Source organism: Salvelinus fontinalis, chromosome 11 (genome assembly GCF_029448725.1).
Source record: "Salvelinus fontinalis isolate EN_2023a chromosome 11, ASM2944872v1, whole genome shotgun sequence".
NCBI classification, from domain to species: domain Eukaryota; kingdom Metazoa; phylum Chordata; class Actinopteri; order Salmoniformes; family Salmonidae; genus Salvelinus; species Salvelinus fontinalis.
The window spans coordinates 15,266,976-15,293,657 of NC_074675.1; the positions used below are offsets into that span (position 1 = coordinate 15,266,976).

Genomic DNA, 26,682 nt, shown 5'->3' on the forward strand with positions numbered 1-26,682 from the left:
CTGTACATACTGTAGAGAGAACACACACTGTAGAGAGAACACATACTGTACACACTGTAGAGAGAATACATACTGTACATACTGTAGAGAGAACACATACTGTACACACTGTAGAGAGAATACATACTGTACACACTGTAGAGAGAACACATACTGTACACACTGTAGAGAGAACACATACTGTACATACTGTAGAGAGAACACATACTGTAGAGAGAACACATACTGTACATACTGTAGAGAGAACACATACTGTACATACTGTAGAGAGAACACATACTGTACATACTGTAGAGAGAACACATACTGTACATACTGTAGAGAGAACACATACTGTATATACTGTAGAGAGAACACACACTGTAGAGAGAACACATACTGTACACACTGTAGAGAGAACACATACTGTACATACTGTAGAGAGAACACATACTGTACATACTGTAGAGAGAACACATACTGTACATACTGTAGAGAGAACACATACTGTACACACTGTAGAGAGAACACATACTGTACATACTGTAGAGAGAACACATACTGTACATACTGTACAGAGAACACATACTGTAGAGAGAACACATACTGTACATACTGTAGAGAGAACACATACTGTACACACTGTAGAGAGAACACATACTGTACATACTGTAGAGAGAACACATACTGTAGAGAGAACACATACTGTACATACTGTAGAGAGAACACATACTGTATATACTGTAGAGAGAACACATACTGTAGAGAGAACACATACTGTACATACTGTAGAGAGAACACATACTGTACACACTGTAGAGAGAACACATAATGTAGAGAGAACACATACTGTACATACTGTAGAGAGAACACATACTGTAGAGAGAACACATACTGTACACACTGTAGAGAGAACACATACTGTACATACTGTAGAGAGAACACATACTGTATATACTGTAGAGAGAACACATACTGTATATACTGTAGAGAGAACACATACTGTAGAGAGAACACATACTGTACATACTGTAGAGAGAACACATACTGTAGAGAGAATACATACTGTACATACTGTAGAGAGAACACACACGTACTGTAGAGAGAACACACACATACTGTAGAGAGAACACAAACATACTGTAGAGAGAACACACACGTACTGTAGAGAGAACACACACGTACTGTAGAGAGAACACACACGTACTGTAGAGAGAACGCACACGTACTGTAGAGGGAACGCACACGTACTGTAGAGAGAACACACACATACTGTAGAGAGAACGCACACGTACTGTAGAGAGAACGCACACGTACTGTAGAGAGAACACACACGTACTGTAGAGAGAACGCACACGTACTGTAGAGAGAACGCACACGTACTGTAGAGAGAACGCACACGTACCGTAGAGAGAACACACACGTACTGTAGAGAGAACACACACGTACTGTAGAGAACACATACTGTAGAGAGAACACATACTGTACATACTGTAGAGAGAACACATACTGTACATACTGTAGAGAGAACACATACTGTACATACTGTAGAGAGAACACACACGTACTGTAGAGAGAACGCACACGTACTGTAGAGAAAACGCACACGTACTGTAGAGAGAACACACACACGTACTGTAGAGAGTACACACACGTACTGTAGAGAGAACGCACACGTACTGTAGAGAGAACGCACACGCGTACTGTAGAGAGAACGCACACGCGTACTGTAGAGAGAACACACACGTACTGTAGAGAGTACACACACGTACTGTAGAGAGAACACACACGTACTGTAGAGAGAACGCACACGTACTGTAGAGAGAACGCACACACGTACTGTAGAGAGAACACACACGTACTGTAGAGAGTACACACACGTACTGTAGAGAGAACGCACACACGTACTGTAGAGAGAACGCACACACGTACTGTAGAGAGAACACACACGTACTGTAGAGAGAACACACACACGTACTGTAGAGAGAACACACACGTACTGTAGAGAGAACACACACACGTACTGTAGAGAGAACACACACGTACTGTAGAGAGAACACACACGTACTGTAGAGAGAACACACACACGTACTGTAGAGAGAACACACACACGTACTGTAGAGAGAACACACACGTACTGTAGAGAGTACGCACACGTACTGTAGAGAGAACGCACACGTACTGTAGAGAGAACACACACGTACTGTAGAGAGAACACACACGTACTGTAGAGAGAACACACACGTACTGTAGAGAGAACACACACGCGTACTGTAGAGAGAACGCACACGCGTACTGTAGAGAGAACACACACGCGTACTGTAGAGAGAACACACGCGTACTGTAGAGAGAACACACGCGTACTGTAGAGAGAACGCACGCGTACTGTAGAGGGAACGCACACGTACTGTAGAGAGAACACACACGTACTGTAGAGAGAACACACACGTACTGTAGAGAGAACGCACACGTACTGTAGAGAGAACACACACGCGTACTGTAGAGAGAACGCACACGCGTACTGTAGAGAGAACACACACGCGTACTGTAGAGAGAACACACGCGTACTGTAGAGAGAACACACGCGTACTGTAGAGAGAACGCACACGTACTGTAGAGAGAACGCACACGTACTGTAGAGAGAACACACACGTACTGTAGAGAGAACGCACACGCGTACTGTAGAGAGAACGCACACGTACTGTAGAGAGAACACACACGTACTGTAGAGAGAACACACACGTACCGTAGAGAGAACACACACGTACCGTAGAGAGAACACACACGTACTGTAGAGAGAACACACACGTACTGTAGAGAGAACACACACACGTACTGTAGAGAGAACGCACACGTACTGTAGAGAGAACACACACACGTACTGTAGAGAGAACGCACACGCGTACTGTAGAGAGAACGCACACGCGTACTGTAGAGAGAACACACACGCGTACTGTAGAGAGAACGCACACGTACTGTAGAGAGAACACACACGTACTGTAGAGAGAACGCACACACGTACTGTAGAGAGAACGCACACACGTACTGTAGAGAGAACGCACACACGTACTGTAGAGAGAACACACGCGTACTGTAGAGAGAACACACACGTACTGTAGAGAGAACGCACACGCGTACTGTAGAGAGAACACACACGTACTGTAGAGAGAACACACACGTACTGTAGAGAGAACACACGCGTACTGTAGAGAGAACACACACGTACTGTAGAGAGAACACACGCGTACTGTAGAGAGAACACACGCGTACTGTAGAGAGAACGCACGCGTACTGTAGAGAGAACGCACGCGTACTGTAGAGAGAACGCACGCGTACTGTAGAGAGAACGCACACGTACTGTAGAGAGAACGCACACGTACTGTAGAGAGAACACACGCGTACTGTAGAGAGAACACACGCGTACTGTAGAGAGAACACACGCGTACTGTAGAGAGAACACACACGTACTGTAGAGAGAACACACACGTACTGTAGAGAGAACACACACGTACTGTAGAGAGAACACACGCGTACTGTAGAGAGAACACACGCGTACTGTAGAGAGAACACACACGTACTGTAGAGAGAACACACACGTACTGTAGAGAGAACACACGCGTACTGTAGAGAGAACACACACGTACTGTAGAGAGAACGCACACACGTACTGTAGAGAGAACGCACACGCGTACTGTAGAGAGAACACACACGTACTGTAGAGAGAACGCACACACGTACTGTAGAGAGAACACACACGTACTGTAGAGAGAACACACGCGTACTGTAGAGAGAACACACACGTACTGTAGAGAGAACACACACGTACTGTAGAGAGAACACACACGTACTGTAGAGAGATCACACACGTACTGTAGAGAGATCACACACGTACTGTAGAGAGAACACACACGTACTGTAGAGAGAACACACACGTACTGTAGAGAGAACACACACGTACTGTAGAGAGATCACACACGTACTGTAGAGAGAACACACACGTACTGTAGAGAGAACACACACGTACTGTAGAGAGAACACACACGTACTGTAGAGAGAACACACACGCGTACTGTAGAGAGTACACACACGTACTGTAGAGAGAACACACACGTACTGTAGAGAGAACACACACGTACTGTAGAGAGAACGCACACGTACTGTAGAGAGAACGCACACGTACTGTAGAGAGAACGCACACGTACTGTAGAGAGAACGCACACGTACTGTAGAGAGAACACACACGTACTGTAGAGAGAACGCACACGTACTGTAGAGAGAACACACGCGTACTGTAGAGAGAACGCACACGCGTACTGTAGAGAGAACGCACACGCGTACTGTAGAGAGAACGCACACGTACTGTAGAGAGAACACACACGTACTGTAGAGAGAACACACATACTGTAGAGAGAACGCACACGTACTGTAGAGAGAACACACACGTACTGTAGAGAGAACACACACGTACTGTAGAGAGAACGCACACGTACTGTAGAGAGAACACACACGTACTGTAGAGAGAACACACACGCGTACTGTAGAGAGAACGCACACGTACTGTAGAGAGAACGCACACGTACTGTAGAGAGAACACACACGTACTGTAGAGAGAACGCACACGTACTGTAGAGAGAACGCACACGTACTGTAGAGAGAACACACACGCGTACTGTAGAGAGAACGCACACGTACTGTAGAGAGAACGCACACACGTACTGTAGAGAGAACGCACGCGTACTGTAGAGAGAACACACACGCGTACTGTAGAGAGAACGCACACGTACTGTAGAGAGAACACACACGTACTGTAGAGAGAACACACACGTACTGTAGAGAGAACGGACACGTACTGTAGAGAGAACGCACACACGTACTGTAGAGAGAACACACACGTACTGTAGAGAGAACGCACACGTACTGTAGAGAGAACACACACGTACTGTAGAGAGAACACACACGCGTACTGTAGAGAGAACGCACACGTACTGTAGAGAGAACGCACACGTACTGTAGAGAGAACGCACACGTACTGTAGAGAGAACGCACACGTACTGTAGAGAGAACACACACGTACTGTAGAGAGAACGCACGCGTACTGTAGAGAGAACGCACACGTACTGTAGAGAGAACGCACACGTACTGTAGAGAGAACACACACGTACTGTAGAGAGAACACACACGTACTGTAGAGAGAACGCACACGTACTGTAGAGAGAACGCACACACGTACTGTAGAGAGAACACACACGTACTGTAGAGAGAACGCACACGTACTGTAGAGAGAACGCACACGTACTGTAGAGAGAACACACACGTACTGTAGAGAGAACGCACACGTACTGTAGAGAGAACACACACGCGTACTGTAGAGAGAACACACACGTACTGTAGAGAGAACACGCGTACTGTAGAGAGAACACACACGTACTGTAGAGAGAACACACACGCGTACTGTAGAGAGAACGCACACGCGTACTGTAGAGAGAACGCACGCGTACTGTAGAGAGAACGCACACGTACTGTAGAGAGAACGCACACGCGTACTGTAGAGAGAACGCACACGTACTGTAGAGAGAACACACACGTACTGTAGAGAGAACACACACGTACTGTAGAGAGAACACACACGTACTGTAGAGAGAACACACACGCGTACTGTAGAGAGAACACACACGTACTGTAGAGAGAACACACACGTACTGTAGAGAGAACACACACGTACCGTAGAGAGAACGCACACGTACTGTAGAGAGAACGCACACGTACTGTAGAGAGAACACACGCGTACTGTAGAGAGAACGCACACGCGTACTGTAGAGAGAACGCACACGTACTGTAGAGAGAACACACACGTACCGTAGAGAGAACGCACACGTACCGTAGAGAGAACACACACGTACCGTAGAGAGAACACACACGTACCGTAGAGAGAACACACACGTACTGTAGAGAGAACGCACACGTACTGTAGAGAACACGTACTGTAGAGAGAACACACACGTACTGTAGAGAGAACGCACACGCGTAGTGTAGAGAGAACGCACACGCGTACTGTAGAGAGAACGCACACGTACTGTAGAGAGAACGCACACGCGTACTGTAGAGAGAACGCACACGTACTGTAGAGAGTACACACACGTACTGTAGAGAGAACACACACGTACTGTAGAGAGAACACACACGTACTGTAGAGAGAACACACACGTACTGTAGAGAGAACACACACGTACTGTAGAGAGAACGCACACGTACTGTAGAGAGAACGCACACGCGTACTGTAGAGAGAACGCACACGTACTGTAGAGAGTACACACACGTACTGTAGAGAGAACACACACGTACTGTAGAGAGAACACACACGTACTGTAGAGAGAACACACACGTACTGTAGAGAGAACACACACGTACTGTAGAGAGAACACACACGTACTGTAGAGAGAACACACACGTACTGTAGAGAGAACGCACACGCGTACTGTAGAGAGAACACACACGTACTGTAGAGAGAACACACACGTACTGTAGAGAGAACACATACTGTACATACTGTAGAGAGAACACACACGTACTGTAGAGAGAACGCACACGTACTGTAGAGAGAACGCACACGTACTGTAGAGAGAACACACACACGTACTGTAGAGAACACACACGTACTGTAGAGAGAACGCACACGTACTGTAGAGAGAACGCACACGCGTACTGTAGAGAGAACGCACACGCGTACTGTAGAGAGAACACACACGTACTGTAGAGAGTACACACACGTACTGTAGAGAGAACACACACGTACTGTAGAGAGAACGCACACGTACTGTAGAGAGAACGCACACACGTACTGTAGAGAGAACACACACGTACTGTAGAGAGTACACACACGTACTGTAGAGAGAACGCACACACGTACTGTAGAGAGAACGCACACACGTACTGTAGAGAGAACACACACGTACTGTAGAGAGAACACACACACGTACTGTAGAGAGAACACACACGTACTGTAGAGAGAACACACACACGTACTGTAGAGAGAACACACACGTACTGTAGAGAGAACACACACGTACTGTAGAGAACACACACATACTGTAGAGAGAACACACACGTACTGTAGAGAGAACACACACGTACTGTAGAGAGAACGCACACGTACTGTAGAGAGAACACACACGTACTGTAGAGAGAACACACACGTACTGTAGAGAGTACGCACACGTACTGTAGAGAGAACGCACACGTACTGTAGAGAGAACACACACGTACTGTAGAGAGAACACACACGTACTGTAGAGAGAACACACACGTACTGTAGAGAGAACACACACGCGTACTGTAGAGAGAACGCACACGCGTACTGTAGAGAGAACACACACGCGTACTGTAGAGAGAACACACGCGTACTGTAGAGAGAACACACGCGTACTGTAGAGAGAACGCACGCGTACTGTAGAGGGAACGCACACGTACTGTAGAGAGAACGCACACGTACTGTAGAGAGAACACACACGTACTGTAGAGAGAACGCACACGTACTGTAGAGAGAACACACACGCGTACTGTAGAGAGAACGCACACGCGTACTGTAGAGAGAACACACACGCGTACTGTAGAGAGAACACACGCGTACTGTAGAGAGAACGCACACGTACTGTAGAGAGAACGCACACGTACTGTAGAGAGAACGCACACGTACTGTAGAGAGAACGCACACGCGTACTGTAGAGAGAACGCACACGTACTGTAGAGAGAACGCACACGTACTGTAGAGAGAACACACACGTACTGTAGAGAGAACACACACGTACCGTAGAGAGAACACACACGTACCGTAGAGAGAACACACACGTACTGTAGAGAGAACACACACGTACTGTAGAGAGAACACACACACGTACTGTAGAGAGAACGCACACGTACTGTAGAGAGAACACACACACGTACTGTAGAGAGAACACACACGCGTACTGTAGAGAGAACACACGCGTACTGTAGAGAGAACGCACGCGTACTGTAGAGAGAACGCACGCGTACTGTAGAGAGAACGCACACGTACTGTAGAGAGAACGCACGCGTACTGTAGAGAGAACACACGCGTACTGTAGAGAGAACACACGCGTACTGTAGAGAGAACACACACGTACTGTAGAGAGAACACACACGTACTGTAGAGAGAACACACACGTACTGTAGAGAGAACACACGCGTACTGTAGAGAGAACACACGCGTACTGTAGAGAGAACACACGCGTACTGTAGAGAGAACACACACGTACTGTAGAGAGAACGCACACACGTACTGTAGAGAGAACGCACACGCGTACTGTAGAGAGAACACACACGTACTGTAGAGAGAACGCACACACGTACTGTAGAGAGAACACACACGTACTGTAGAGAGAACACACACGTACTGTAGAGAGAACACACGCGTACTGTAGAGAGAACACACACGTACTGTAGAGAGAACACACACGTACTGTAGAGAGAACACACACGTACTGTAGAGAGATCACACACGTACTGTAGAGAGATCACACACGTACTGTAGAGAGAACACACACGTACTGTAGAGAGAACACACACGTACTGTAGAGAGAACACACACGTACTGTAGAGAGAACACACGCGTACTGTAGAGAGAACACACACGTACTGTAGAGAGAACACACGCGTACTGTAGAGAGAACACACGCGTACTGTAGAGAGAACGCACGCGTACTGTAGAGAGAACGCACGCGTACTGTAGAGAGAACGCACACGTACTGTAGAGAGAACACACGCGTACTGTAGAGAGAACACACGCGTACTGTAGAGAGAACACACGCGTACTGTAGAGAGAACACACACGTACTGTAGAGAGAACACACACGTACTGTATAGAGAACACACACGTACTGTAGAGAGAACACACGCGTACTGTAGAGAGAACACACGCGTACTGTAGAGAGAACACACACGTACTGTAGAGAGAACACACACGTACTGTAGAGAGAACACACGCGTACTGTAGAGAGAACACACACGTACTGTAGAGAGAACGCACACACGTACTGTAGAGAGAACGCACACGCGTACTGTAGAGAGAACACACACGTACTGTAGAGAGAACGCACACACGTACTGTAGAGAGAACACACACGTACTGTAGAGAGAACACACACGTACTGTAGAGAGAACACACGCGTACTGTAGAGAGAACACACACGTACTGTAGAGAGAACACACACGTACTGTAGAGAGAACACACACGTACTGTAGAGAGATCACACACGTACTGTAGAGAGATCACACACGTACTGTAGAGAGAACACACACGTACTGTAGAGAGATCACACACGTACTGTAGAGAGAACACACACGTACTGTAGAGAGAACACACACGTACTGTAGAGAGAACACACACGTACTGTAGAGAGAACACACACGTACTGTAGAGAGAACACACACGTACTGTAGAGAGAACACACACGCGTACTGTAGAGAGTACACACACGTACTGTAGAGAGAACACACGCGTACTGTAGAGAGAACACACACGTACTGTAGAGAGAACGCACACGTACTGTAGAGAGAACGCACACGTACTGTAGAGAGAACGCACACGTACTGTAGAGAGAACGCACACGTACTGTAGAGGGAACGCACACGTACTGTAGAGAGTACACACATACTGTAGAGAGAACGCACACGTACTGTAGAGAGAACACACACGTACTGTAGAGAGTACACACACGTACTGTAGAGAGAACGCACACGTACTGTAGAGAGAACACACACGTACTGTAGAGAGAACACACACGCGTACTGTAGAGAGAACGCACACGTACTGTAGAGAGAACGCACACGTACTGTAGAGAGAACACACACGTACTGTAGAGAGAACACACACGTACTGTAGAGAGAACGCACACGTACTGTAGAGAGAACACACACGCGTACTGTAGAGAGAACGCACACGTACTGTAGAGAGAACGCACACACGTACTGTAGAGAGAACGCACGCGTACTGTAGAGAGAACACACACGCGTACTGTAGAGAGAACGCACACGTACTGTAGAGAGAACACACACGTACTGTAGAGAGAACACACACGTACTGTAGAGAGAACGGACACGTACTGTAGAGAGAACGCACACACGTACTGTAGAGAGAACACACACGTACTGTAGAGAGAACGCACACGTACTGTAGAGAGAACACACACGTACTGTAGAGAGAACACACACGCGTACTGTAGAGAGAACGCACACGTACTGTAGAGAGAACGCACACGTACTGTAGAGAGAACACACACGTACTGTAGAGAGAACACACACGCGTACTGTAGAGAGAACGCACACGTACTGTAGAGAGAACGCACACGTACTGTAGAGAGAACACACACGTACTGTAGAGAGAACGCACACGTACTGTAGAGAGAACACACACGTACTGTAGAGAGAACACACGCGTACTGTAGAGAGAACGCACACGTACTGTAGAGAGAACGCACACGTACTGTAGAGAGAACACACACGTACTGTAGAGAGAACACACACGTACTGTAGAGAGAACGCACACGTACTGTAGAGAGAACGCACACGTACTGTAGAGAGAACGCACACGTACTGTAGAGAGAACGCACACGTACTGTAGAGAGAACACACACGTACTGTAGAGAGAACGCACACGTACTGTAGAGAGAACACACACGCGTACTGTAGAGAGAACACACACGTACTGTAGAGAGAACACACGCGTACTGTAGAGAGAACACACACGTACTGTAGAGAGAACACACACGCGTACTGTAGAGAGAACGCACACGCGTACTGTAGAGAGAACGCACGCGTACTGTAGAGAGAACGCACACGTACTGTAGAGAGAACGCACACGCGTACTGTAGAGAGAACGCACACGTACTGTAGAGAGAACACACACGTACTGTAGAGAGAACACACACGTACTGTAGAGAGAACACACACGCGTACTGTAGAGAGAACACACACGTACTGTAGAGAGAACACACACGTACTGTAGAGAGAACACACACGTACCGTAGAGAGAACGCACACGTACCGTAGAGAGAACGCACGCGTACCGTAGAGAGAACGCACACGCGTACTGTAGAGAGAACGCACACGCGTACTGTAGAGAGAACGCACACGTACTGTAGAGAGAACACACACGTACCGTAGAGAGAACGCACACGTACCGTAGAGAGAACACACACGTACCGTAGAGAGAACACACACGTACCGTAGAGAGAACACACACGTACTGTAGAGAGAACGCACACGTACTGTAGAGAACACGTACTGTAGAGAGAACACACACGTACTGTAGAGAGAACGCACACGCGTAGTGTAGAGAGAACGCACACGCGTACTGTAGAGAGAACGCACACGTACTGTAGAGAGAACGCACACGCGTACTGTAGAGAGAACGCACACGTACTGTAGAGAGTACACACACGTACTGTAGAGAGAACACACACGTACTGTAGAGAGAACACACACGTACTGTAGAGAGAACACACACGTACTGTAGAGAGAACACACACGTACTGTAGAGAGAACGCACACGTACTGTAGAGAGAACGCACACGCGTACTGTAGAGAGAACGCACACGCGTACTGTAGAGAGTACACACACGTACTGTAGAGAGAACACACACGTACTGTAGAGAGAACACACACGTACTGTAGAGAGAACACACACGTACTGTAGAGAGAACACACACGTACTGTAGAGAGAACACACTCGTACTGTAGAGAGAACGCACACGCGTACTGTAGAGAGAACACACACGTACTGTAGAGAGAACACACACGTACTGTAGAGAGAACACACACGTACTGTAGAGAGAACACACACGTACTGTAGAGAGAACGCACACGCGTACTGTAGAGAGAACGCACACGTACTGTAGAGAGAACGCACACGTACTGTAGAGAGAACGCACACGTACTGTAGAGAGAACGCACACGTACTGTAGAGAGAACACACACGTACTGTAGAGAACACATACTGTAGAGAGAACACACACGTACTGTAGAGAGAACGCACACGTACTGTAGAGAGAACGCACACGTACTGTAGAGAGAACACACACGTACTGTAGAGAGAACGCACACGTACTGTAGAGAGAACACACACGTACTGTAGAGAGAACGCACACGCGTACTGTAGAGAGAACGCACACGTACTGTAGAGAGAACGCACACACGTACTGTAGAGAGAACGCACACGTACTGTAGAGAGAACGCACACGTACTGTAGAGAGAACACACACGTACTGTAGAGAGAACGCACACGTACTGTAGAGAGAACACACACGTACTGTAGAGAGAACGCACACGTACTGTAGAGAGAACACACACGTACTGTAGAGAGAACGCACACGTACTGTAGAGGGAACACACACGTACTGTAGAGGGAACGCACACGTACTGTAGAGAGATCACACACGTACTGTAGAGAGAACAGAATACATACTGTAGAGGGGGGGTAGAGAGAGCTAACAGTAACTGGTCAGGTTATATTTCAGTCCTCGTCCATTGAGTTAACATTGTAATGTACTCCCCCAGGATCTAAATAGCATATGTTTTGGTCAAACAAAGAACTGTGTGTGTGTGTGTGTGTGTGTGTGTGTGTGTGTGTGTGTGTGTGTGTGTGTGTGTGTGTGTGTGTGTGTGTGTGTGTGTGTGTGTGTGTGTGTGTGTGTGTGTGTGTGTGTGTGTGTGTGTGAGAGAGAGAGAGATGACGAGAAAGAGGGAGAATGGAGCTGGCTAATAATTGGATCTGCTTACGTGTGTTTGTGTAACAGACAGACAGAGAGAGCGATAGAATCACAAAATATGCCAATGAAATCTCCAACCATCAAACACCCAGGATGACACAAACGCACGTCTTTGATCATTGTCATTTTGGCGATTAGAATGATTTTTTTCTGGAAGAGAGAAATGATCAAACCGTTCACATATTTTTTGAATTGCCTGAATGTTTAGAGCCTGTTTGTTTAGGCAAACACTCCTCTATTTAAAAAACCCATTGATTATTTCATAGTATGGCGTTAACATTTCAATATTTTTATTTTATTTTTATTTCACCTTTATTTAACCAGGTAGGCTAGTTGAGAACAAGTTCTCATTTGCAACTGCGACCTGGCCAAGATAAAGCAAAGCAGTTTGACACATACAACAACACAGAGTTACACATGGAATGTACAAACATACAATCAATAATACAGTAGAAAAATCTATATACAGCATGTGCAAATGAGGTAAGATAAGAGAGGTAAGGCAGTAAATAGGCCATGGTGGTGAAGTAATTACAATATAACAAATAAATACTGGAATGGTAGGATGTGCAAAGATGAATGTGCAAGTTGAGATAATGGGGTGAAAAGGAGCAAGATAAATACATAAATAACAGTATGGGGATGAGGTAGATTGGATGGGCTATTTACAGATGAGTTATGTACAGGTGCAGTGATCTGTGAGCTGCTCTGACAGCTGGTGCTTAAAGCTAGTGAGGGAGGTAAGAGTCTCCAGCTTTAGTGATTTTTGCAGTTCGTTCCAGTCATTGGCAGCAGAGAACTGGAAGGAGAGGTGGCCAAAGGAAGAATTTGTTTTGGGGGTGACCAGTGAGATATACCTGCTGGAGCGCGTGCTACGGGTGGTTGCTGCTATGGTGACCAGCGAGCTGAGATAAGGTGGGGCTTGTAGATGACCTTGTAGATGACTTGTAGATGACCTGGAGCCAGTGGGTTTGGCGACGAGTATGAAGCGAGGGCCAGCCAACGAGATAATACAGGTCGCAGTGGTGGGTGGCATAAGGGGCTTTGGTGACAAAACGGATGGCATTGTGATAGACTGCATCCAATTTGAGTAGAGTGTTGGAGGCTATTTTGTAAATGACCTTGCCGAAGTCGAGGATCGGTAGGATGGTCAGTTTTACGAGGGTATGTTTGGCAGCATGAGTAAAGGATGCTTTGTTGCGAAATAGGAAGCCGATTCTAGATTTAATTTTGGATTGGAGATTTTTAATGTGAGTCTGGAAGGAGAGTTTACAGTCTAACCAGACACCTAGGTATTTGTAGTTGTCCACATAGTCCAAGTCAGAACCGTCCAGAGTAGTGATGCTGGACGGGCGGGCAGGTGCGGGCAGCGATCGGTTGAAGAGCATGCATTTAGTTTTACTTGCATTTAAGAGCAGTTGGAGGCCACGGAAGGAGAGTTGTATGGCGTTAAAGCTCATCTGGAGGTTAGTTAACACAGTGTCAAACAAAGAGCCAGAGGTATACAGAATGGTTTCATCTGCGTAGAGGTGGATCAAAGAATCACCAGCAGCGAGAGCGACATCATTGATGTATACAGAGAAGAGAGTTGGCCCGAGAATTTAACCCTGTGGCACCCCCATAGAGACTGCCAGAGGTCTGGACAACAGGCCCTCCGATTTGACACACTGAACTATATCTGAGAAGTAGTTGGTGAATCAAGCGAGGCAATCATTTGAGAAACCAAGGCTGTTGAGTCTGCCAATAAGAATGTTGTGATTGACGGAGTCGAAAGCCTTAGCCAGGTCGATGAATACGGCTGCACAGTAATGTCTCTTATCGATGGCGGTTATGATATCGTTTAGAACCTTGAGCGTGGCTGAGGTGCACCCATGACCAGTTCTGAAACCAGATTGCATAGCGGAGAAGGTACGGTGAGATTCCAAATGGTCGGTTATCTGTTTGTTAACTTTCAAAGACCTTAGAAAGGCAGGGTAGAATAGATATAGGTCTGTAGCAGTTTGGGTCTAGAGTGTCTCCCCCTTTGATGAGGGGAATGACCGCGGCAGCTTTCCAATCTATGGGAATCTCAGACGATACGAAAGAGAGGTTGAACAGGCTAGTAATAGGGGTTGCAATAATTTGGGCAGATAATTTTAGAAAGAGAGGGTCCAGATTGTCTAGCCCAGATTTTGCAGCTCTTCAGAACATCAGCTATCTGGATTTGGGTGAAGGAGAAGTGGGGGAGGTTTGGGCGAGTTGCTGTGGGGGGTGCAGGGCTGTTGGCCAGGGTTGGGGTAGCCAGGTGGAAAGCATGGCCAGCCTTAGAAAAATGCTTATTGAATTTCTCAATTATTGTGGATTTATCGGGAGAGACAGTGTTTCCTAGCCTCAGGGCAGTGGGCAGCTGGGAGGAGGTGCTCTTATTCTCCATGGAATTTACAGTGTCACAGAACATTTTTGAGTTTGTACTACAGGATGCAAATTTCCATTTGAAAAAGCTAGCCTTAGCTTTCCTATCTGCCTGTGTACATTGGTTCCTAACTTCCCTTAAAAGTTGCATATCACGGGGGCTATTCGATGCTAATGCAGAACGCCACAGGATGTTTTTGTGCTGGCCAAGGGCAGACAGGTCTGGAGTGAACCAAGGGCTATATCTATTCCTAGTTCAATTTTTTTTGAATGGAGTATGCTTATTTAAGATGGTGAGGAAGGCACTTCTAAAGAATAACCAGGCATCCTCTACTGACGGGATGAGGTCAATGTCATTCCAGGATACCCCGGCCAGGTCAATTAGAAAGGCCTGTTCGCAGAAGTGTATTAGGGAGCGTTTGACAGTGATGAGGGGTTGTCATTTGACCGCAGACCCATTACGGATGCAGGCAATGAGGCAGTGATTGCTGAGATCTTGGTTGAAAACAGCAGAAGTGTATTTGGAGGGGGAGTTAGTTAGGATGATATCTATGAGGGTGCCCGTGTTTATAGATTTGGGGTTGTACCTGGTAGGTTCAATGATAATTTGTGTGAGATTGAGGGCATCAAGCTTAGATTGTAGGATGGCCGGGGTGTTAAGCATGTCCCAGTTTAGGTCACCTAGCAGCACGAGCTCAGAAGATAGATGGGGGGCAATCAATTCACAGATGGTGTCCAGGGCACAGCTGGGGGCAGAGGGTGGTCTATAGCAAGCGGCAACGGTGAGAGACTTGTTTCTGGAAAGGTGAATTTTTAGAAGTAGAAGTTTGAATTGTTTTGGTACAGACCTGGATAGTAAGACAGAACCCTGCAGGCTATCTCTGCAGTAGATTGCAACACCGCCCCTTTTGGCATTTCTATCTTGGCGGAAAATGTTATAGTTAGGGATGGAGATTTCAGGGTTTTTGGTGATTTTCCTAAGCCAGGATTCAGACACGGCTAAGACATCCAGGTTGGAGGAATGTGCTAAAGCAGTGAATAAAGCAAACTTAGGGAGTAGGCTTCTAAGGTACATGCATGAAACCAAGGCTTTTACGGTTACAGAAGTCAACAATTGAGAACACATGTGGAGTAGGAGTGGAGCTAGGCACTGCAGGTCCTGGATTAACCTCTACATCACCAGAGGAACAGAGGAGGAGTAGGATGAGTGTATGGCTAAAGGCTATAAGAACTGGCCGTCTAGCACGTTCGGAACAGAGAGTAAAGGGAGCAGGTTTCTGGGCATGATAGCATAGATTCAAGGCATCATGTACAGACAAAGGTATGGTAGGAAGCGAGTACATTGGAGGTAGACCTAGGCATTGAGTAATGAAGAGAGGGATATAAACCAGGTAATGTCATCGCATATGTGGGAGGTGGAACAACATGGTTGGTTAAGGCATATTGAGCAGGGCTAGAGGCTCTACAGTGAAATAAGACAGTAATCACTAACCAGGACATTAATGGACAAGGCATATTGATATTAGGGAGAGGCATGCGTAGCCAAGTGATCGTATGGGTCCAGTGAGTGGTTGGGCTGGCTGGGGACACGGCGATTCAGATAGTTAGCAGGCTGGGGCTAGCAAGCTAGCAGTTAGCAGGCCGGGGCTAGCAAGCTAGCATAAGGGCCTTAGAGGGACGTCGCGATGGGGGAAAAGTCTGTTTTTGCCGTGCGGTGACGTCGTGCGGTGACGTCGATAGACCAGTCATGGAATTAGTAGGGTTCCAAGTAGCAGAGGGGTCCAAGTCCAATTGGCAAAATGGGTATAGTGGTCCAAGAAACTGTCCGGTGGATCAGCTAACAGTCCAATATGCTCTAGATAGCTAGCAGGCCGCGGTTCGCAGAATGGGCCTTCAGGGGACGTTGCGCCTGGGGGGCCTGTTGGGATCCTCGGGCAGATTATGTCGGTACTCCAGTCATGAAGGATCGGTGGGGTTCCGTGCCCCGTACCGGCAGTAGAAGGGGTCCGGATATTGTAGCTGAGGAGTGGGCTTCAGGAGTAGCCCAGGAGCCCTAGCCGGGAGATGGGTCTTGCATGGGCTAGCCCCAGGCTAGTTGGTGCTTGCTCCGGGACGGAAACGATTAGCCAGGAGTAGTCAACCCGGGTTGCAGTTAGCTAGCTGCCGTGATCCAGATGAAAGGGTTCAGAGTTTGCGGTAGGAATCTCAGATCTGGGGATCTGGAGAGAAAAATAGGTCCGGTATGCTCTGGTTCGAAACGAGTTGTACGAACTGGCGAGAGCTTTCTGAGCTAAAGGTTAGCTGACTGATAGCTGATAGCTGGTAGCTAGTTAGCTAGCTAGCTTCAGTTGAGGTATTCCAGTTCGGAGGTAAATAGAAATACTTTAGAAAAAAACAGATCCACACCTCATTGGGTGAGGTGGGTTGCAGGAGAGTATTTTGAAGTTGAGGTTTAGGAAAAATATGAAAAAGAATGCGAAGAAAAATATATTAAAAGATATATACATGGGACGAGACAAAGACGTCTGACTGCTACGCCATCTTGGATCATCACCTCAATATGGTGATTTTCATATGGCCAGGTGGCCATAATAATTAGATATAGTATCTATTCAATTAAAGCCGCAATTTGGGTTTCCTGTATAGGAAAATACATGTTCTACTTGTTTCTGGATTGGGAAATTCATAATTTGAGTTTATTTAGATTTCTCTTTTGGTTGCTCTTAAGTGTGTGTGGTAACAGATGCGGGCCAGTAATTGGTGAGTGAGGGCTGGAGAGGAAGGAATCAATAGTGTGTGTGTGTGTGTGTGTGTGTATGTGTGTGTGTGTGTGTGTGTGTGTGTGTGTGTGTGTGTGTGTGTGTGATAGCGGTAGCGTAGGGAGAGTCATTAGGCTCACGGCTAGGTCTCAGACTCACTCTAATTACCAACTCTCTAGCTGGAACACACACCTACATCCTCCCTCCCTCCTCTGTCCTCTCATCCACACACCTACATCCTCCCTCCCTCCTCTGTCCTCTCATCCACACACCTACATCCTCCCTCCCTCCTCTGTCCTCTTATCCACACACCTACATCCTCCCTCCCTCCTCTGTCCTCTCATCCACACACCTACATCCTCCCTCCCTCCTCTGTCCTCTTATCCACACACCTACATCCTCCCTCCCTCCTCTGTCCTCTTATCCACACACCTACATCCTCCCTCCCTCCTCTGTCCTCTCATCCACACACCTACATCCTCCCTCCCTCCTCTGTCCTCTTATCCACACACCTACATCCTCCCTCCCTCCTCTGTCCTCTCATCCACACACCTACATCCTCCCTCCCTCCTCTGTCCTCTCATCCACACACCTACATCCTCCCTCCCTCCTCTGTCCTCTTATCCACACACCTACATCCTCCCTCCCTCCTCTGTCCTCTTATCCACACACCTACATCCTCCCTCCCTCCTCTGTCCTCTCATCCACACACCTACATCCTCCCTCCCTCCTCTGTCCTCTTATCCACACACCTACATCCTCCCTCCCTCCTCTGTCCTCTTATCCACACACCTACATCCTCCCTCCCTCCTCTGTCCTCTCATCCACACACCTACATCCTCCCTCCCTCCTCTGTCCTCTTATCCACACACACATCCTACATTGATGCACATCACACACACACACACACACACACACTTACATCCACTGCCTTTTGGGAGAAGAGCTTACTGCCAAGACATTGTATGAGCCACACACACACCCAAATCTAGGGTGTTGGAACCAGTCTTTTGGCAGCCCTTTCAACCCCCTGCAGAATGTGCCAGGAAGGACAAACCAAACTAGTGTGTGTGTGTGTTTCACTGCAAACCTAATTACCTTGTAACGGTGGACCAGGCTGGTGCCTTTATGTGATAATAATTCTAGTAATGATGTTACATATGGTCTGCTCTGTGTTTTTACCATTATGACTCATTGTGCCTTCTTTGAAAGCCCGGTTATTTGAATATATTAATGTTTAATAGAAACACTCATATGTTTTGCTTATTACAACCAGAGGAGGCTGGTGGGAGGAGCTATAGGAGGACGGGCTCATTGTAATGGCTGGAATGGAATCAATGGAACAGTATCAAACATATCAAATGTATAGAAACCACATGTTTGACCCCATTCCATTTATTCCATTCCAGCCATTATGATGAGCCTGTCCTCCTATAGCTCCTCCCACCAGCCTCCTCTGATTACAACATCTGTTTTTACCTCAGGCAGTCACATCTGATGGCACCATCACCATTGTTATAAATGTGATGTTGTCCGTTTATTACCGTGGTCTTTGTATTATTCCAGAGTGCCTCACTACCAGTAGAGGTAGGATTTGAATCAAACACTCTCATAACTGGGTTTTACTTCCGTGGGGGCTTATTACATGCTTAGTTCACGTTGATTCCATGTTAAATACATGTTGATAATTGTGTTCTAACAGTTGTGTTGATAGGTTGTTGACCTGTGTCTCTCTTCCTCCCCAGGTCTTGAAGGTCAGTCTGATAGGACACAGGAAGAGAATTCTGGCCTCGCTGGGAGACAGGCTTCACCAAGACCCTCCACAGAAACCCCCACGGGCCATCTCCCTACGGGTCAGTGTGTGCAGTGTGTTCAGTGCATGTATACGTGTGTGCAGTGTACATACGTGTGTGTGTGTGTGTCTCTTCTCTCTCTTCCCTCCCAGATGGTAGTAGTCCTAGAGACTGCAGACAGAGATTCAGTGAGCTTAGGGGAAATATCTCCACTGCTGTTGTTAGCCTTCACAAGTCTCCCGGCAGACACAAAATGGATGCCGCCAGGACCACAATAGCACCGCAGTTTCCCTTCTCCCTGCCGGTCCTGGATACTAATTACAAGATGCTGGATTCCATTCCCCAGTGCGTATGGGTCTAATGTTCAACTTACAAAGGCCCTGGAAATGCTTCACCTCCTGGGACTCAATTTGATCCGGCAGCCAGGATGTGGCTGCTCCTCTGCAGCCTCTCAAGGCCCAGACGCCTGCTTTCATTCCATTTAACAAATCGGTCCAGACAGAGGGGCTGGGCTGTGTCTCCACTGCAAATCTAGTCTGATGTCCACGTCCAGAGCCAGGCTAGCAAACAGAGAGGAGGCTGAAGGTTTATTCAGCATAGCATATTGCCACGCTCCAAAAGCATACCACTAGAAACCACTTAGAATCCATGCTCAACACAGTAGCTTCATTTTAAGAGGTACGCTAGTGAAAATAATGATGTAAAAGGTAAGCAAGGCAATCACTATGTAGTGGAATCATTATACCATTATCGTCTCTCCCTAATTTGCGCCCCCCCTTGAGGCATGTCCACATTGGGAATTGCCAGTAGTGGCAGTCTTGACATTTGACCTCTCCTTTCTAAATAGACGCCTATCATGGAGCCTCAAAAGCATCACATGGCACACTTCACCACCATTTAATAACCCCTCCCCTCTGTCCATCCATCCTCCCAGGAGCCCGGTGGCTGCAACACCCCTCCCCAGATCCTTCCGGGCCAGGCTGCGTACACCACGGCGGGCGTCCCGGGGGGCTCGTTGGACGTGCAGCACCTCATCATGCAGGCGGACGCACGGCGCCGCCAGCGCTCCAACGACAACTACTTAGAGGAGATGCCTCGCTCCAAACTGGAGCGGCAGATGGCCCAAGTCAGCATGGTGAGAGGGGGAGGGAGGGAGGGAGGGGGGGAGGGAGCCAGGGAGGGGGGGAGGGGGGGGGGGGGGGGGGCAGGGAGGGAGGGAGGGATGGAGGGAGGGGAATGGACAGCAGCCTCTCACAATTATTTTCCTGTGTGTCCTTATTTGACCTCTCTACCACACTATGAAAGCGTGATGATTAATATAATATGACATATCATTCATCCTCTCGGATGGGCGGGGGGCAGAACGCTGTTAGAAATCATTTGTACACTGCAAATTGACCGCAAGAATACTAAACAGATCATGTATTAGATAAAAATAGAATCATTTCAAACCTTGATTACTTTGGGATAAGATCACATATGCCTCTATTTATACGTGGAAACTACCGTACTTGGGAAGAAATAAAAATCACTTTGAGCTAATTTCTTTTATGTCCAACAACAATTATTTACAAAAAAATACACACATATATATATATATATATATATATATATATATATATATATATATATATATATATATATATATATATATATATATATTTGGCCCTCAGACTGCCTATTGGGGAATCCTGCCCTATACGGTACCATAACTGCTCTACCAACCTGTATTGGCATGCTATTCAACTTATATACAGTGCATTCTGAAAGTATTCAGACCCCTTCACTTTTTCCACATTTTGTTACGTTACAGCCTGATTCTAAAATTTATTAACAATTTTTCCTCATCACTTTACATCCAATACCCCATAATGACAAAGCGAAAACATGTTTTTAGAAATGTTTGATTATTTATTTAAAAAATTAAAACATAAATACCTTATTTACATAATTATTCAGACCCTTTGCTATGAGACTCGAAATTGAGCTCAGGTGCATTCTGTTTCCATTGATCATCCTTGAGATGTTTTTACAACTTGATTGGAGTCCACCTGTGGTAAATTCAATTGATTGGACATGATTTGGAAAGGCACACACCTCTCTATATAAGGTCTCACAGTTGACAGTGCATGTCAGAGCAAAAACCAAGCCATAAGGTCGAAGGAATTGTCCGTAGAGCTCAGAGAAAGGATTGTGTCGAGGCACAGATCTGGGGAAGGGTACCAAAACATTTCTGCAGCATTAAAGGTCCGCAAGAACACAGTGGCCTTCATCGTTCTTAAATGGAAGAAGTTTGGAACCACCAAGACTCTTCCTAGAGCTGGCCACTCGGTCAAGAACTGAGCAATCAGGGGAGAAGAGCCTTGGTCAGGGAGGTGACCAAAAACACGATGGTCACTCTGACTGAGCTACAGAGTTCCTCTGTGAAGAAGGACAACCATCTCTGCAGCACTCCACCAATCAGGCCTTTATGTTAGAGTGGCCAGATGGAAGCCACTCCTCAGTAAAAGGCACATGACAGCCCGCTTGGAGTTTACCAAAAGGCACTTAAAGACTCTCAGATCATGAGAAACAAGCTTCTCTGGTCTGATGAAACCAAGATCGAACTATTTGGCCTGACTGCCAAGTGTCACGTCTGGAGGAAACCTGGCACATTCCCTACGGTGAAGCATGTTGGTGGCAACATTATGCTGTGGGGATGTTTTTCAGCGGCAGGGACTGGGAGACTAGTCAGGATCGAGGCAAAGATGAACGGAGCAAAGTACAGAGAGATACTTGATGAAAACCTGCACCAGAGTGCTCAGGACCTCAGACCGGGGTGAAGGTTCACCTTCCAACAGGACAACGACCCTAAGCACACACCCAAGACAACGCAGGAGTGGCTTCAGGACAAGTCTCTGAATGAACTTGAGTGGCCCAGCCAGAGCCTGGACTTGAACCCGATCAAACATCTCTGGAGAGACCTGAAAATAGCTGTGCAGCAACGCTCCCCATCCAACCTGACAGAGTTTGAGAGGATCTGCAGAGAAGAATGAGAGAAACTCCCTAAATACAAGTATGCCAAGCTTGTAGCGTCATACCCAAGAAGACTCGAGGCTGTAATTGCTGCCAAGGTGCTTCAACAAAATCCCGAGTAAAGGGTCTGAATACTTATGTAAATTTGATATTTCAGTTTTTATTTTTAATACATGTGCAAACATTTCTAAAACCTGTTTTTGCTTTGTCATTATGGGGTATTGTGTGTAGATTGATATGGGAAAAAAACGATTTAATAATTTTTAGAATAAGGCTGTAACGTAACAAAATGTGGAAAGTCAAGGGGTCTGAATACTTTCCGAATGTACTGAATATTAGCATGCATGGTACAGTATGGTAACCTCTCTACCAAAGTCCATGATCATCCTATTGAACCTCTGCACCAACCTATGAAAGCACGGTCGGGGAGTCAGAGGCATCTGGGAGAGCAGCTTCTCTGAAGCGTTCCTTTGATCTACCCCGATTAGGGTCCATCCGGAGTGTGTGTGAGAGTGTGTGTGATTCACAGAGCTTGTCGCACCAGACACACTCTTATGTTTATAAACGACTGACTCCTTGAAGTGCGTTTGTGTCACGACTCACAATACTGGCCTCTTTAGAGCAGCACTCAGGTGAGTGCAGTGAGTCAAGGTCGTGTAGAGGGAATCATTATGGAGACTTCGCTAATCCTCTCACTCTCACATACTCTCTCTCTCTCTGTTTTATTTTCCACTCTTTCCTTCCTCATCTCTCCCTTTCTCCCCCTTTTCCCTCCACATTGCCTCTCCGCCCATTGCCACTGAGGCAGTACGAGATCATGCCCTGCCCCCTCCCCATTACTACTGAGGCAGTCAGAGACCATGCCCTGCTCCCTCCCCATTATTACTGAGGCAGTCAGAGACCATGCCCTGCTCCCTCCCCATTATTACTGAGGCAGTCAGAGATCATGCCCTGCTCCCTCCCCATTATTACTGAGGCAGTCAGAGATCATGCCCTGCTCCCTCCCCATTATTACTGAGGCAGTCAGAGATCATGCCCTGCTCCCTCCCCATTATTACTGAGGCAGTCAGAGATCATGCCCTGTTTTGCCAATTGTGTCTCTATCTTTGTCTCTTTCCCCTCCCTCCCCCCCCCCCCCCCCCCCTCTATCTATCTCTGTCATTTAGATCAGTTAGAGTAGATTACCTGTTCTGATCCTCTAGGGCTCACCCTGCAGCTATTTACCCCGATGTCATTATCCCTGATTGCCTCACCTCCAGAGTATCTCATTAAGACGCAGATGGATGTGACACAAACAAACAAGCACTTCCGTATAGTGTATCAGCACCTGTCATGGGACTTTGATTAATAAACTGTGACGGGAGGATTTCCTCACACTCCAGCCTTGTTGTAAACATTGCCTGTGTGATTATCGTCTGCTTGATTATTATAAACCATAGAGTTGGATAGAGGCCACGTCTTTGCATATTTGCCATAATGGTTTCTATGACAGCATGGGCAGCGCCATTGAGGGCTATCTCCATTGATGAAAGTGTTCAATGGCGCTGCCCATGCTAAAACAGGCTTTGTGGCAAGTGCACCCCCTATCCAACTCTATGTTATCAACCAACTTCTTGTTGTCCTGATCCTAGATCTTATTTCTATTTATTTATCAGTCTCATGATGTTGGAGAAAGACCTTCTGCAAGAAATGATACTGTAAGTTGTCTGTGATGCTAGTGTGCATCAAATACTGTTGTTGTCAATGTACGTGACGAACAGTCAAACAGTCAACTGTCAATGTACGTGATATAAATGTACATTCTATTTGTTGATATTACAGGTCCATTTACTCATGATCATTTACATTTTATTTCGAACATATTGGCTAAGGGAAAAGTACTGTAGCTAAATATATATCCATTTCCTGTTTCTGTTGAAAAGGATGAAAGAAAGAAGGACAGGGGATTTTCCACATAGTGCTAGGGGAGGTGTGAGCATTATAGCACTAGCTAGGGGAATTAAACAGTATGAAAAGCCATTTGAATATGACCCCTCTACGACTGTTAAAACCCACTTAGCATTAGGAGAGGAGGGTCCATAGAAACACAGTGAGGGACTCAAAATGTTTTTGAAATGTTGCTGAAGCGTTGTTGTTAAGCTTTTCATGTTCAGTCAGTCTGGATAGAACCTGTTACATCATAGAAGTGCATTGTGGTTAGGAGCAAACAGCAGCACATATCTGACAGACTAGATATGTCAGCTCAGAATATGCTTGACTTAAGTTTGTGCCCAATCCTTTTCCTTGTAATCGGCTGTGATTCCTCATCCGTGGCCTGTGTCTGATCATGCCATTGGCTGTCGTTACAGCAAGGCGAATGGTGCGAGCCAATCACGTTGCGTCCTCCCAACGAGGCCACCTCGTCCACTCCAGTGCAGTACTGGCAACACCACCCTGAGAAACTCATCTTTCAGTCGTGTGACTATGAAGCTTACGTGAGTAGTCCCGTCTCTACGTTATACTGTGTGTGTGTGTGTGTGTGTGTGTGTGTGTGTGTGTGTGTGTGTGTGTGTGTGTGTGTGTGTGTGTGTGTGTGTGTGTGTGTGTGTGTGACTATAAAGCTTACGTGAGTAGTCCCGTCTCTACGCTATACTGTGTGTGTGTGTGTGTGTGTGACTATGAAGCTTACGTGAGTAGTCCCGTCTCTACGCTATACTGTGTGTGTTAGTATGCTTTTCATGCATGTATAATATGCTTGTGAATGTGTATGCATGAAAAACGCTACATTAGCATTGTATCATATTCCACAGCAGTGTGCTGTGTCGGGGTCGCGACCCCGCTATGGGAACATCATTGGGGTCAATAAAAACAAAACATTTGGATTACAGATTATTGTATGGGACAATATACGTTTTTCAGAAAGATAATACATACAAATACAATTTTATTGAGTAAATGTATTTTCATTTTGATAAGAGAAGAAACTATAATGAAGGTTTTTTGTTGATGTAAAAATTTACAGATTATAAGGTTGTGTCGTATTTGGGTTAGGTTGGAGTGAAAAAAAATTATTGGTAAGAAAATTCAACCAGCAATTCTGGTGGAAAGAATGGGGTCTCCGCTGAAAGGGTTTGAATACTACTGTTCTACAGTAATGTGGGAGAGATGCCCTGTCTGCCAAGGGGGTCCAAGACACACACTTTCAGGGACCCCCGTCCCCCCCCGTCCCCACTCCCACTATCTACTCTAGCCCTGGCCTATAGCTGACATATGTTATGCCCTCTGACTTAAAGTACCTGCACTTGTGTTACCTAACCGACACACTGGAGGTATTCAGGAGTAAAACCATGTTTCACCCTTCGATCAATACTGCACCAAGCTATTCACGCTGCTGCAGTAATTTTAGCCTCCTGTTACATAAAACCAACCATGTTACCAAGGATACTGCACATGTACATTTGATTGGCTTAGCCCCAGCAACCATGTAACACTGATTACTACCCACTTTCAGCTGATGAATCACCGGGAAGATGATTGGCTCCCATTTGGAGTCTGGAGGCTCCCATTGGCTCTCGGGGCCAGCCGTGTTGAATTGTGATTGACTCTTGCACAATTGTGCATAGCGATTGGCTCAGAGGTGCTGTTGTGGAGATGTGTGGGCAGAGGGGGCTAGAGGATTAAAGGGAAAGAGAGCGAGAGAGAGAGAAACAGTGAGTGAGTGAGGTGAGTAAGCGAGAGAGTTTATGAGAGAGTGAGGGAAAGGTCATGTGGGTTGAGGGAGGGAAAGGTAATGTGGATTGAGGGAGGGAAAGTTAGTGTGGGTCGAGAGAGGGAGGGAAAAGGTAGTGTGGGTTGAGAGAGTGAGGGATAATGTAGTGTGGGTTGAGAGAGTGAGGGATAATGTAGTGTGGGTTGAGAGAGTGAGGGATACGGTAGTGTGGGTTGAGAGAGTGAGGGATAATGTAGCGAGGGATAAGGTAGTGT

The 26,682-nt window shown here is 46.7% G+C and overlaps 1 protein-coding gene across 1 annotated transcript in view; it reads left to right on the plus strand.

The window, feature by feature from the left end:
- Positions 1 to 26,682, plus strand: part of LOC129866062 (ankyrin repeat and sterile alpha motif domain-containing protein 1B-like) — a 355,742-nt gene that overhangs the window by 294,897 nt on the left and 34,163 nt on the right. Inside the window, exons 19-22 of the mRNA XM_055939185.1 lie at positions 19,657 to 19,764; positions 20,639 to 20,839; positions 24,375 to 24,416; positions 25,068 to 25,193. Of these exons, the coding sequence (XP_055795160.1) occupies positions 19,657 to 19,764; positions 20,639 to 20,839; positions 24,375 to 24,416; positions 25,068 to 25,193 (477 nt within the window). The remainder of the gene's footprint in view (positions 1 to 19,656; positions 19,765 to 20,638; positions 20,840 to 24,374; positions 24,417 to 25,067; positions 25,194 to 26,682) is intronic.